Here is a 13,812-nt window from a genome sequence, read left to right as displayed (position 1 = left end):
CATGCACAAAGCCGTCACAATGCAGAACAGCTAGAATGAGAGAGGCATTAATGAGCTCGGCGCTAGCATCAGATCCCAGCACTCAGGTGTCTATTATGTGCTTTCTTTAATGGCCACAGATTGGGATGAGGAGAGAACACCTGCCAGATACAACACAGTGACCTCATTGTGACCACAAGAGGTGTGGCATGTGTACACGTGCGTGTGCGCAACAAAGACGTCTGTGGGATTTAAAATCTGTAATGTCTTCTTAGAGATTCAGATTGTTAAACTGAGCGTGCATGCATGTAGGAGTGTTTCTTTAATAATAGCCACACTTCCACTGCCGCACACTGCCTTAAAGTAATCTTGTGTGTGTGTGTGTGTGTGTGTGTGTGTGTTTTCATGATGAGCAGGCCGCACTGCTGAAGGCTGGCACGAGCAAAGGATTTCAATTGTTTTCTCTTTCTCATTCTCATTTGTGAAGGTATCTGCTCTTTAAAGCTGTGATGATGACAGCATAGTACTTGTATTGCTCCGCCAACCCCCATCTTTTTTTATTAGATAGCTGACGCAGGAAGGTACTGTTTTTGAATGTGTCTGTTTGTGTGTGCCTGTTTGTGATTAGCGGCAGTGGGTGCTTTGTGCAGGCTTGTGCTGGACAGCTGATTTCAAGCTGATAATACCAGTCAGTAAAAATGTGCCCAAGCACAATAACATACACCAACACATGTGCGTGCACACATATACACACACTGGGCAGATTAGTGGGCTTTGAGCAGCACTGTTATGTATTAGTGGTGGTACTTGGTCTTATCAGTGCTCCTTGATAAGGTACATCTTTATTAAATTCTCTAACTGAAAGACGGCCGGTCTAGGGAAAAGGAATATGTTAATAGGTAGAGACCATTCAACCGACCTCACTGCGCCCCTCCATCTGCAACCCCCCACCTTCCTCCACCCTCTATCTCTCCATCCCTTCATCGAACAGGAGGGCCACAGTGGCGACAGACAAAGAGTCGAGGGCTGCCGGGAGAGTGGGACAGAGATGGGGAGTGCGGAGGAGAGAGAAGGAGGCAGGAAAAGAGGTAGGCGAAGGAAGGGAAATGTCTCGCCTTCAGCCGAGCAGAAAAACGGGGTCTGCACGAGTTGTGAGAGAGGTGAAATAGCTTTTTCTTTTCATTTTACACGCCTTCCCTTCCCGGTGCAACCCTCATCCTTTACCTCTCGCCCCCTATTACACACACTCACACAAACACACACACACATACACTCCCCGCCCTCATTTTGTGGCTGTGAGGAGAGGCACAGCGTGTATGTCTCAGTCCTAGAGCTCCCCCCTCTGATCTTGGGTGGTTGCTGCAGCGCGGAGCACAGTGGTCAACCTCCTGTGGCTAGCCAATAAGGCACCACCACGGTTATGTAGGTCGTGGCACCCGTGTTTGGCCTGTGGAGCCTCGCCGCTGGTGCCTGTGCACACACCGAAAGACGCAAGCACACACCAGCTGGGACGTACCGTTAACTGAAATCAAACACAGACAGCTACTTACTGTTCTGTACAGTATGTGGACACATACGCACCATTTACCCACACATAAAAGCACACGTTACTTAGTGGCACACATGGGAAAATGTGCTCTAACAATTCTCCCAGACAATTAAATGCAATAATGATTAAACAAATCTTATTCCTTTTTTGTCATTAGGTCCTAAAATAAACTAAAAACATTAAGTGAACAGACGTCTTACATTTTGTATTAAAAGTCGTGACTGAAAGCAAATACGGCCGCAGCATTGAGTGATAATAACAGCAGACCCTGATGTGCAGAGAGATGTACCATGTCAAGGCTGTCAGTGAATGAAACCTATTCAAAGTGTGTGAGTGTCTCTTTGTAGCAAGGAGTGAGGATGACAGGGTGTGAGGGGTTAACTAGGCTAAGACAAAGACATAGGCTGAAAGCATTGTGTTGAGTGGAGGGCCTCAGGGGCAGATGGGGCCTTAGGGCTCTCTCTCACTGTCTCTGTCTCTCTAATACTAAGCTCAAATCAATGACAACTGGCAAACAGAGAAAGACATTTTACACACAAATAAATGAGCCCACATGCATTAATCATAAATGCACAACACACTGCAGCATGCTGATGCAAATACCGCACAGTACTGGTGGCGTGAATCATCGGGACAGAAACAAACCAGCAATATGAGCCCCCGTCCTTTCCAAACACTTGGTCCAAACCCCTCAACCCCCTGTATTTCCTCCTTCCTTTCCTTCCCTGTTTAAATCTCATCATCTCCCTCTTCACCCGCTCCTTCGCTCTCCACTTGTTCTAACTTCAAACCACAGCTGCAGCTTGGTGGATTTTATTTTCAAATCTCAGCACATTAGCTTGTGAAAAAAAGAAGACACTTCTTGATGAATAAGTGAGATTGTTCATAACATGTGAATCAATTGTGACTTTATAACAATCAGAAGTCTGATGATAAATGTGTGAGGGGGTTGTTGTTTGACACGTCAGCCCTGACTCATGACACAAAAGAAACAATTATTTGCTTTGTCTTTGCAGCTTGGACATGTCGACACGCGTCACACAGCTGTCAGTAAAAGAAGAAGCAGTATCAGGTATATGATCAATTAGTAACACTGATGTTATGAAATTTGTTCTAGCTGTGTATGAGGGAAAATATGAAGTACTGGGACATTTGAGTACTACATCAACACTTAAAAGAACTGGACCTGGTTGTTTTGCAGTTGTATGTATCAGTCGACTGAACTTTGGTACCCGCGCTCGTCTGCACAAGGCGGTTAAAGTTATCATTAAGAAAACCAGAGGAAAATGGGAGTGGTTTGGATGGGCATACGAGGCTAACCTGCAGCTCTGGTCATCAGCAGCTCTTCCTGAACGTCCTGAACGTCCTGAACGTTCCTGAACGTCCACATGTTGAACGTCCACAGCTGGCTGCGGACGTTCAACATGTAAAGTGTGTCCAAGCCTTCACAGACACACTCACGTCAGCTGGATGTCTTCTTGCTAGGCTTAATGAGAGAGGTGCTTTGGCTTTGCGTTAGTTTGGTGCACGGGAGATCCTGAGAAGCCTGGGCGTGTGTGTGTGTGTGTGTGTGTGTGTGTGTGTGTGTGTGTGTGTGTGTGTGTGTGAGTGTGAATTTCCATGCACACTCAGAGTTACTGTGTCAGTGTGTGTGTGTAATTTGAGACAATAAATATACAGTACATAATTGTCATTTGTTTGCTTTTAATTCATGAGTTGTCATGATTCTAGGATTGTGTGCAAAGTTCATAATGCCAGATGCAATGTGCCCCTCATTTTAGCAGCATTTCAAATACGATTTGGTTATTAAAAAATATGATTAATGATTTCAAAAAGCCTTACCTTATGTACTATATTGTGCTCAATTGTCAAGTGTTTTCTCACTTTTAGACCAGTTGACTAGTCTAAACTTCATTAGGAAAATCCCTAGTATGTATGCTCTCTTGTATACTAGGGATTTGTTTTAATAACATTTTTGGTCTTTCAGTTGAGCTCTCTCACATTGTGTACGCTCCTCTGAAAAGTGTCCACACAACATTATCATATCCTACCCTCACACATAACACAAGGCCCCTCTTACAACAAAACTAAACTCACATATCTCTGCATGATCTGGTGTCTCTCGTGCGGGTCGTCCAGCATGTTGATCGACAGGTCTGAGATGGAAACGGCAGCGGAAGCAGTGAGTGTAACCAGCAGCACCAGCACACCTTCCCCCTCCTCCAGCTCCAGGTCCAGCTTGTGTGTGTGTTCTTTACTGAGATGCGACAGGTCAATGGTACACCTAAAATGCACACACATGCATAAAACAAATAGAAACAGGATTACAGTGTTAGAGTATTGCACATACTGTGGGGGAGCTGACTATGCTGAAACAGGCTGATAGTAAAAGAGGAAGCTAAGCAAAGCTAGAAAGGACAATAAAGACCAAACTTAAAGAAATGCTAGTGCAGCCTTTTTTGGCGCTTAAGTTTGCAGGAAGAAAAAATGTCTGTGAAATAATAATCATCACAGAATGTCTGTGAGGTTACACAGAAAGAGGTCTTCACTTTCCCATTATAAATGAAGTGTCTAAACGAGTTTCTGAGTTGTCATCTCATCAAAAAGACGTCATACATTGCACACTGTGCTGGAGCATAGCAACAGCTACAGCCTGGTAATACTATACACACAGTCATGTGTGTAGGATATAAGCAGCTGCATACAACTTAGCCAGAGCTGACACAATTAATACCTTTAAGTAGGCACTTGAGAGCATCTTCTCTTGCCTGAATTGATTTTCTGGCATGTCCTTAATATATCTCCGCTTTATATCAAGGCATGGCAATAGTAATTACTGGCCTTGGGTCAAAGACTTCAAAGCAAAGGCTTCCTCCAGTGCTTCAATGCCGCAACACTCATGGATATTGAACGGGATGTTAAAAATGAGCGCATCCGAACAAATTAGACATGGCCATTAAAAATGATTGGAAAAACTGTCTTTGTGCAACCTTTTTCTGTGAGACCTACCCTGTGTGAATAGGTCCTAAGTCATGTGTGATTTTGGTAAGCTACAACCTGGCACAATACTGAGATAGCTACATGTCCAGTCAGCCTAATAAAGACCACTGTACCTTCCCATGAAGTCGTCCTTCTTGCCAGCATCTTTGTCCCAGACTGTTATGTCCACATAGCCTCCCTGTTCCTCATACAGGTGGAAGTCAAACTGCTCTCTCCACTGAGGGTTCAGCGTTTTGGGAATTGTCTGTGTAAATGGCAGATGGAAATACATTGTTCATTTGTGCTTGTACATGTACTGCAGAAGGTTAGCTGTTTTGCTATTGCTATTTCCCTGCTGGAGAGATGGTCTTGTCACAAAACTGTGACTGGCGCCATGTGACCAGAGAAAACAGTGGAAAAAGGCCTGTGGCATTCGGTTTGCTCAAGAGGTAGAACACCTATAACTACCAGAATGCACTGTGCTGCACCAGACCAATAAACACTGCTACTGGTGAGTGATGTAACACGCGCTTTCTTCTTTTTGACACAGGAAACAATATGGTGGCCGTCTATTAACAAACGATCTTATATAACAATTAAATGGTGAGCTAAAATATGTCTTGCAAGACATTTTATGTCAGAAACAGGAAACACAGTAGCAGAAGCTTGGTTCATATTTAATTAGCACTGATTAGCTTTACCATTTCATCTCAGTTTTTTTAGCCTCTGTTTTTACAATACAGCAAACAGTATGGTGCCCACTTTCTGTTCACAAACTCTCATTTAACAGCCAAACAGTGCACTAAAATACGTTTCAAACAGGAGTGTGTTTACCTTGCTCTTGTACTTCTGGTGCCCCATCCTGAATTTGACGTAAGGGTCGCTGAGGCCGTTGGCATCCATTGGCTGGAGGCTGCGACCTTCTATAAGACTGATGCTGACTATACCTCGCCACAGCTGGGCTTTTCTGTGCACATCTGACAGACGCATACTCTGATACTGCAGCAGGCGCACGCGCACACGCACACATTCAAAGAAACATTCACACAAACACATGTGCATTTATATATATATACACAAGTATGCAAACAAACACCCACAAAGTAAACATACATATACATTAATTAAACCCAAGATAGAATTATGCCTTGTGTACACTCAGTCGACAGGGGGAAAAAAAAGCAATTGCAAACACATCAAGACGACACAGAGAGGGGCAGGCAAAACACACAAGAAAACACTTTAACAGAAAATGAGATAATTCAACACAATTTAACCCAACATGTGAGCTCACCTGACATGCCAGAACATCACTACACATTACAGAACATAAAATATCACACGAGTAAATCAAGGTGAACAATTTCTTGGGGAATGCTGCTGCTGTAGACTAAAGTCTGCGCAGTAGGGTTGTAAATCAGTTTCATTATGATACAGTATTCTTTGGACAATGATACAATATTTGCTGATATTACAAAGTCTGCCACTTTACAATTTTGATTCGATTCAATGCAGGGGCCTGTGATCAATATGAGACGATACCAGTAAATGGAAATGGTGACACAGATGTGCTATGGGAATTTCAAAATAAAGGCATGTCTTAAAAATAAGGATATGTACCAACGTACACTTTGATACTGGTTCATTGATCATTGAAACAATATATCGATCCAGACTACTGTACAGCTACACCCCTACTGCACAAGACTGTACGTGTCACTGCATCAGTTTGGCCTTTTTCATACAAATTCTCAACATAAAAAAGTGAATGAATAGGTGAGTGATCTGTAGATTGTCTTATCCAAAACGGGAAGACCACTGAAATGCTGCTCCAGTGTGGCTCCATAAATTTCGTATTCCATCTGGCTGTACTGTAGCTTGACAGCGCTGCAAATTCAGATTGATGATTCTCCATATTTTAAGACTGTTTTTTTATCCAACAGTTTTCTCAGCACTTACAGGCCTATTTAACCTCTCTTTGAATCATGTCAGTATCCTTCACTAAAACAAAGAGCAGGGTATTTATTTGTCAAACAAATACACCCCTCTCTCTCTCTCTCTCTCTCTCTCTCTCTCTCTCTCTCTCTCTCTGCCTTTCCCTCTCCTCCTTCCTCGTTAGGGAGAATTTATTAGCATAGCTTTTGTTTTGCGGGTGAATTTCATTAAACTCTGAACAAACCCTGCCTTGCGAGCGCAGGCCTTTGATCTGGAGACGGAGCCTCTTAATTTCCATTCTCCAGACATTAAACAATGCGAATGGCTCCCTGCAATACAGCCAACCTCCCATACTGCAACTCCCACATCTTTCATTTCTCCTGTTCACTTGCTGCTAACACACTGTATGCTAATGATGAGAGGTCGCCGTTATGTCCTACGCGAGCACAATCCTAATTGTTTCCTTGTTTTGTTGCTACATATTTCTTGTTACAGAAAACCATGGGCTATTTGGATTGGGAATCCGCTCCCTCTGCCGGAGCGCAGCATGAGAGAGATCACGCACAGAGATGTTCGGAGGCTGAAAGTCTTATAAGAGATACTAACGCTCAGTTTAAGAACTAACACAGCCTCGCACACAACTTTTGTCAGCCCTTTGGAAGAATAAAAACGTTTGAAGTGCCAAAATAAGCATTTTGCCTGGTGGTAAAGTTAGAGAAACCTGGATTTAATATGCATCTGACTCATAATCATTATCTCAAACTACTTCTTGAATAGTTTGCATCTTCTGCTGTGGGTTCAACACTCATGGATGCTTCATTAAAAAGAAGTGGTTGTGTAAAAATAGCCGCGCACTTGTATACAGTTGAGCACGGAGGCAGGGAGGCACTCAGGAGCAGCGCCTTTTTCAGTGGGGTAGCACAGTAGCTAGTTAGTGTTTGAGCTAATTCCCGAGTCACAGGCAGGGTGGCCCAGTTTGGAGGCTTCAAAGGCTCGGTTTGGGGAAGCACGATACAGCAGGACGTCTGCCCAGCTCTGACCAACACACTTCAAATGTGGATCTGTGTCTCTTGGTAGGATATCAAACTTTTTGCTGTTAGTTAAGGAAACATTCAGTGCTTCTTACTGCGATTTCGGAGATCGACTAAAAGTAAAACTGAGATAACTAACAAAATACCTCAATAATAGTGACACATAATAAACCCAGTTGTGTTCACAAATGTGTCCCTGATTCTAATACTACTGTATTTGACAAAAAATAAAGCAAGTGCTTCATGCATGAGCCAGTAAAAAACAGCAGAGCATCGACTGGCATGCCTTCTGTTCAACCTGACAGCCAACAAGAACCACAGAAAATGAAACCAAAAGGTAGCAGTCTCTTATGTATGGCAAGATGAGAACTTAAAATAATGTGAACATCAGAGAATTACAGCTGATGCAAAGGGGTCTAAGGGTGTCCTATAATCTGTCCACAAAGTCAACAATCAACAAACTGTTTTATGTCACAGTTGATTTGCTGCACAGGACTCCTTAAAAACCCCTGAAAACAAATCAGTTGCTATATTTTCCTACAAAGCAGCTGCAATACACTGTGCAGACCAAAGGTGGAAGTACCACAAATACATCACGGAATAATTTAAACAGCTTTAAAGGACAAAGTTTAATATAGTTTATCTAGATTTTCAGGAAAACATACACAGTTACTTCACAGTAACTGACTCCAGATTGTAGTTGATCTAAACCTGAAACACTAAATATGTAAACATAATCCAAAAAGTGAAATAAACAAAAAAATCCCCTATACCAATGGCCGCAATCGCAGTGCATTACTTCCACCCCTTGTGTATCTTTACATGACTTATGACTTGCCTTCACACATGTAAATACAGTTTACCTTTAGGCTTAATTACATTTGCATTCCAAAAAAAAAAGAAAGAAAAAGAAATTGTTTACATTCTCTCAGGTGATGTAAGTAGCAGGTGGTATATTGCAGCTCGTGGAAAATAAGCTCGTGACAATGAGAAATTAAAAACTGATAAAAAAAAAAAAAAAGAAAAGAAACACCGCCAATACCACTGTGGACGAAGGAAAAGGAAGGAGGAAAGGAGAGGGCCAGGGAGACTCCATCCATGAACCAGGACACAAGTGAAGAGTGCAGGAAAGGTGCGGTGCAGTGCGGTCGGTAGTGGGGTTACAGTACACTCGGAAGTTGTGTGGGTGGGGGAGTTACATGCTGTTTTAGTTTACCTTACTAGATCGTTTCCAGTTCCTTCTCAAAAGCATGGTCTGTAAATGAGACAAAGCTGTTACAGAGCGCCCCCCACTGTCTCCCCCTTAGAGCTGCAGGGTCAGAGGTTAAAGATACAGTTGGTAACTTTTATGAAAATAACTTGGTGTCATATTTGCTGAAACGGTCACTATGTTCTGATAGAAGTACATGAAACAGATAGTATGTGGAAAGAATTCCTATCCCTCCTCCCCTCCTACTACCTCTAATGAATCAGTTCATGTCAATCACTCCATGACTGCCATCTGACTGCCAAACTAGGCAGCACTGATCAAGTATGGATCAAGATTCTGTATTGTCTATTTCTAGTCGGAAATGTTTTCAGGAACATATTTTAGTGTACTGTTTTGCTGTCAAATGAGAAAGGAGTGGATGGAGTCCAACATGACAGCCAGCTCACAAACGTTCTCATGTTAGAGCTAAACAGTACACTATAATATGTTTCTGAAAACATCTACAGCAAGAAATAGGCAATGCAGTTTGACCACAGTTCTTGAGCGATTACTGACTTGACTGACTTTGCCTTAGAGACTCCTCTGCTCCTCAGGATGTTTTCATTCACTTGCAGTAAGGAAATTAGAAATTTTACAAGGCAGTAGAGTATAGGCAGAGGTGTATGATTTTTTTCACAGATTATCTGTCTCATCCACTGCTGTGTGAACATAGTGAAAGCTTCAGCAAATATAAAAAAGTTATTTTTTTATACAAAGTTACCAACTGTAGCTTCAAAGCTACAGTTGGGATGGGGTACATGAAGTTCAGATGTTAGCCCTGGCCTGGTGCAGGGGGGGTGGTTATACACAACGGCAGCTGTCATTCATGCAAGTTAAGTGAGCAAAGAGTGTATAAGAAGCGCTCTTACTAGTCACATGGTGTTATGTCATATGGTATTTGCATATGCAGACATGCACTCATACACACACACACACACAAACACTGATCAGCCACAAAATCGAAACCATAGACAGGTGAAGTGTATAACACTGATTATGTCATTATAATGCATTATTTTGCTGGGAAATCTCTGGTTCTATCAGTCATGTGGACGCCACTGGCCTCAAAATTCCCCAAATCCAAATCCAATTGAGCATCCATGGGATATACCAGGACTCCAAAGCTGAGGCCGAACCACGCAGGGGCCTCCTTGGATCGGACTTGTGTCTGACCATGGACACAGGACCTCTGGGGATGTCTTGTGGTGTCTGGCACCAGGGTGCTGGCAGCAGATCCTTTGAGCCCTGTGGGTTGTGAGGTGGAGTGCAAGCACATCCCAATGATGCTTTATCAGATTGGGATCTTGGGAATTTGGAGGCCAGGTTGACAGCTTGAGCTCTTTGTCATGTTCCTCAGGCCATTCCTGAGCAGTTTTTACTGTGTATCATTGTGCACTGTCCGGCTGGGAGGCACTGCCATCCGTCACTGCTATTAACATGAGAAGGTGTACTTGCTCTGCAGCGGTGTTTGGGTAGGTGGTGTGCGTCAAGTACCATCCACATGAACGCCAGGACCCAAAATTTCCCAGCAGACAACCGCATTGTTACACATGACCAATGTTAGTCACTTCACCTGTCAGTGGTTATAATGTTGTAGCTGATTAGTGCATAAATGTACATAACAGTAGCTGCAGTTTGTGCCTCTCATACAGTGTAACCATCATTTATATACTTGATACTTTCACAAATTACATTTCCATTCCTGGACCCAGAGAAAGACAGGATTGGAGTAGGGACTGATAGCTGCTGCCTTGTTTGAGTTGCATAGTTTTTACTTCTTTGTTTAATGGAGAATCCTTGAAAAACAGTTAAACATTGTACTTCACTGTACACAAAAGTTTTGTTGCACTGGCGAGGCATGAGAGTGAGGATTACAGACATGTCATAAAAATGCAGATTTGTTGAAGGTCTTGTCGCATGTCTCTCTGGCTACAATTTATTTCTGGGATAAATGTGGCTTATTTCTGCTTCTTTGAGTTAAATATAGTCATTAATGCAAAAGTTTCAAATACAGAAATAATCATTACATGAGAGGACTGGTTACATGTGCACAAAGAAACTCACACAACTCCCTCATGTCATACAATACTCGTGAACTTGAAAGCACACAGCATATAACGCAGGTCATCATACATACCCATTGTTAATGCTGCATGATTACCGAAATCCCCAGACTACTAGCAGTTCAGTAAAGGACTAATTTAGAAGTTCTGTGTTTTTCCTCACCTTTTCATACCAGTAGATGGCAACAGAGAGAGCCATCCAGAATGTACTGGTGTAACCTTGTACTCATTTTCTTCACAGTTGGAGAGATCCAAAATGATGCTTAACCTAAATAGAGTTTATTTGTTCTGTCAAATGTGGACTCTCTGAACTACAGTACTAAATAAGCAGCAGAATTAAGACATCAGATCAAAAGGAATAAAGTATTTCCCACATGACTCTGCCTTGTTTCGGATCGAGCATGCAGGGGTCCAATTAACCAAACAAATAATTGAACAGAAATAAATGCAACTCTGAAACACTGAGCATGTCCGCAGAGGCACGAGCCAACATAATTAGGAGAGAGAATCTTTGAACATGGAACTTTTCCACAGAACATATTAATTACACTTGTGTTTATGCATATGCATTTGCTGAGTTGAAGAGTTTCCAGCAAGTAAGGCTGACTGAAGCCAGCACATTCCAGTTCAACACAGCCTGCCTGGGCACCTGATGTAGAAACAAATCTTTGACCTGGCAAACACTGTTGCTGAACTTAAATTATGAATATTATGAAAAATTCAAAACTGTTTTTTGTTTGTTTTTACTGAAAAGCAGTTATGCTTAAAGCTGTAGTGTGCAACTTCTGTAAAAATAACTTGTTATATTTGCTGAAACTATCAGTATATTCACAAAGTACATGAGACAGATGATCTGTGAAAAAAAAAAATCAGGTTTCTCCTCCCACTCATGCTTCTTATGGCATTTGCTATAATCTACCGCGGCTCAAGGCGCAAACCAATCAAAGCAGACGAGTTTCTAAAGCAGCTGTCAATCATGTCAATCACTGCTCGTGAACTGCAGTCAAGCTGTCAGCACGGATCAAATATGAATCAAGACTCTGTTACTGCATTGTTTATTTATTACCTCAAATATTTTCAGAAACACATTTTAGTGTACTGTTTAGCTGTAAACTGAGAAAGTGGGTGCCTGGTGGGTGGTTTTGAGTTTTCAGCTTGACTCTTTCCAACATGGCGACTGCATCACAATCTTTCTCATTCTACAGCTAAACAGTGCACTAAAATATGTTTCTAGAAACATAGGTTGAGATTTTGACTGCAGTTCATGAGCAGCGATTGACATGATTGACAGCTGTGTTGAGTTGAAAATGCAATGGCACGTCAACAGACGACCATGCAAAGTTATTACTACATTTAATGAAAGATCTACTTCCTCCACTTTTGCATTAGCTTGAAATCACGTGTGGACAGCCCCTAATTAAACTTAATTTCTCACCTGACCTGCCAATCTCCAGAGCTCTGATTCGGCAAGCAGTGTCTTTTTGGCCATTGTCTATAAAGATGGGATTGTGGGTTGTTTAGCTCGTGATATTTCTATGTTTTTATCTGACAGTGGTGTGAAGTGCCGCACGGCAGTGCGTCCAGGAGCGCAGACACGCTTCTAGCCACCAAGTGGGGTTGTACGTTGAAAATGACAGGGGTGGTGTGTTTCTTCAGAGACTCCTCAGCTCTGATTGGTTGTTTTCTGTGAGTCATGGTAGATTCTAATAAATGGAACAGGTCTGTCTCATATAATACTATGCGTATACATAGTGACAGTTTCAGCAAACATGAGCTACCAACTGTAGCTTTAACATAGATCCTCAGAAGTTCTATTTGGCATATTATTCTTTATCTTCGCGTGACATCACAGATGATGTACAGTGGTGCAAGTAAGATAGAAGGGTATGATTCCCCTGAATGAGGAGGAAATGTAGTGTGTGCAGGGAGAGACAGAGATGAATGAGTAATCTCACTGAAAGGTCATATAGTTTTCTTACAGCATCCTTCATTTCTCCCTCTTTCGGTGACAGAGTGACAGCTAGTTCCAGGCTGCCCAGGTTATGTTCAGGGTACTGTGGGTCCTTCAGGTCCAGCGTCACATCCAGTGTCCTTCAGGGAAGCACAATAAGAAATTCAAACTGTAAGTGCTTACATAAATACTGTACATTCATATGCATGAAGGGCATGAATTCCATATTATGTGCATTTGAATGAATGCATGCATTACGCGCACACCCCCATCTTAATGTAAAGTGGATACACATATTTAATCAGTTCAAGTCTGAATCAATGGATGTGCAGAGATAACCTGCCCAACAAGCTGTGACATTCCTTGCTCTCTTCCTACTAGCTGCCATTCTTGCCGTTTGTAGTAAGTTACAATCACAACAAGCAGTCAACCTGGCTAACAATCTTTAATTATGCATGAGGAAGGTAATAAATATTACCTGCCTCGCTAAACCCTTAGCACACTAACAAAAGTCACTGCGAGCTGAAGTCAGTTTAGACCTGACCAGTTTAAAGTCACAATCCCTGATTCAAATGTAAACAAAATGGGTGCCCGCCACCAAAGCTCAACTAGCATCAATAGCTTGGCTTTTGGATATTGGCTAAAACTGCTAACAAACACCAGTGTGTAATTAATAAGGTGTATGCCTTGCTGTGTGGATGTGACTGGGACAATTCTTTCATGTGCAGAGGCTTGACTTAACCATCGCTTGCCCAACTTTGTACAATAAAATGTAACAAATAAATACAAAATAAAAAAATGAAATACCTCAAAACAGCTGACATGTTTGTTGTTAGCTACCTAATCTCTGTGGTTTGCTGACATGTGACATAGTACGCACACATGTAATCAGATGCAAACATTAGGGATGGCCGAGTACACCGTTATCTGTATCTGTATTAGTTCAGCCACATAAGTTGGCTGTATCTATATATGTACTTGAAATGGGCAGCGTTTTAACTAGAGGTGGGTAAAGTTTAAACCAGACATTGGTGTGACTCAACCAGAAGTTGTTATTTTGATCCCAAAATTGATAT

The 13,812-nt window shown here is 42.1% G+C and overlaps 1 protein-coding gene across 6 annotated transcripts in view; it reads right to left on the bottom strand.

The window, feature by feature from the left end:
- mctp1a (multiple C2 domains, transmembrane 1a) overlaps positions 1–13,812 on the bottom strand; it is a 179,143-nt gene that overhangs the window by 69,815 nt on the left and 95,516 nt on the right. For 4 of the 6 annotated variants that reach the window (XR_007449595.1, XM_049579953.1, XM_049579955.1 and 1 more), the window contains exons 5-9: positions 12,765–12,876; positions 8,690–8,728; positions 5,342–5,506; positions 4,642–4,772; positions 3,626–3,812 (exon numbers count right to left, since the gene is read on the bottom strand). Coding sequence is in view for 5 of the 6 variants with exons in the window: in XM_049579953.1 (XP_049435910.1) it covers positions 3,626–3,812; positions 4,642–4,772; positions 5,342–5,506; positions 8,690–8,728; positions 12,765–12,876 (634 nt within the window). In the remaining variant the exon portion in view is untranslated. The remainder of the gene's footprint in view (positions 1–3,625; positions 3,813–4,641; positions 4,773–5,341; positions 5,507–8,689; positions 8,729–12,764; positions 12,877–13,812) is intronic. The other 2 variants (XM_049579954.1, XM_049579956.1) reach the window with 1 other exon arrangement.

This window comes from Epinephelus fuscoguttatus, linkage group LG6 (genome assembly GCF_011397635.1).
Source record: "Epinephelus fuscoguttatus linkage group LG6, E.fuscoguttatus.final_Chr_v1".
Classification (NCBI taxonomy): domain Eukaryota; kingdom Metazoa; phylum Chordata; class Actinopteri; order Perciformes; family Serranidae; genus Epinephelus; species Epinephelus fuscoguttatus.
This window is presented reverse-complemented; position numbering and strand designations above follow the sequence as displayed.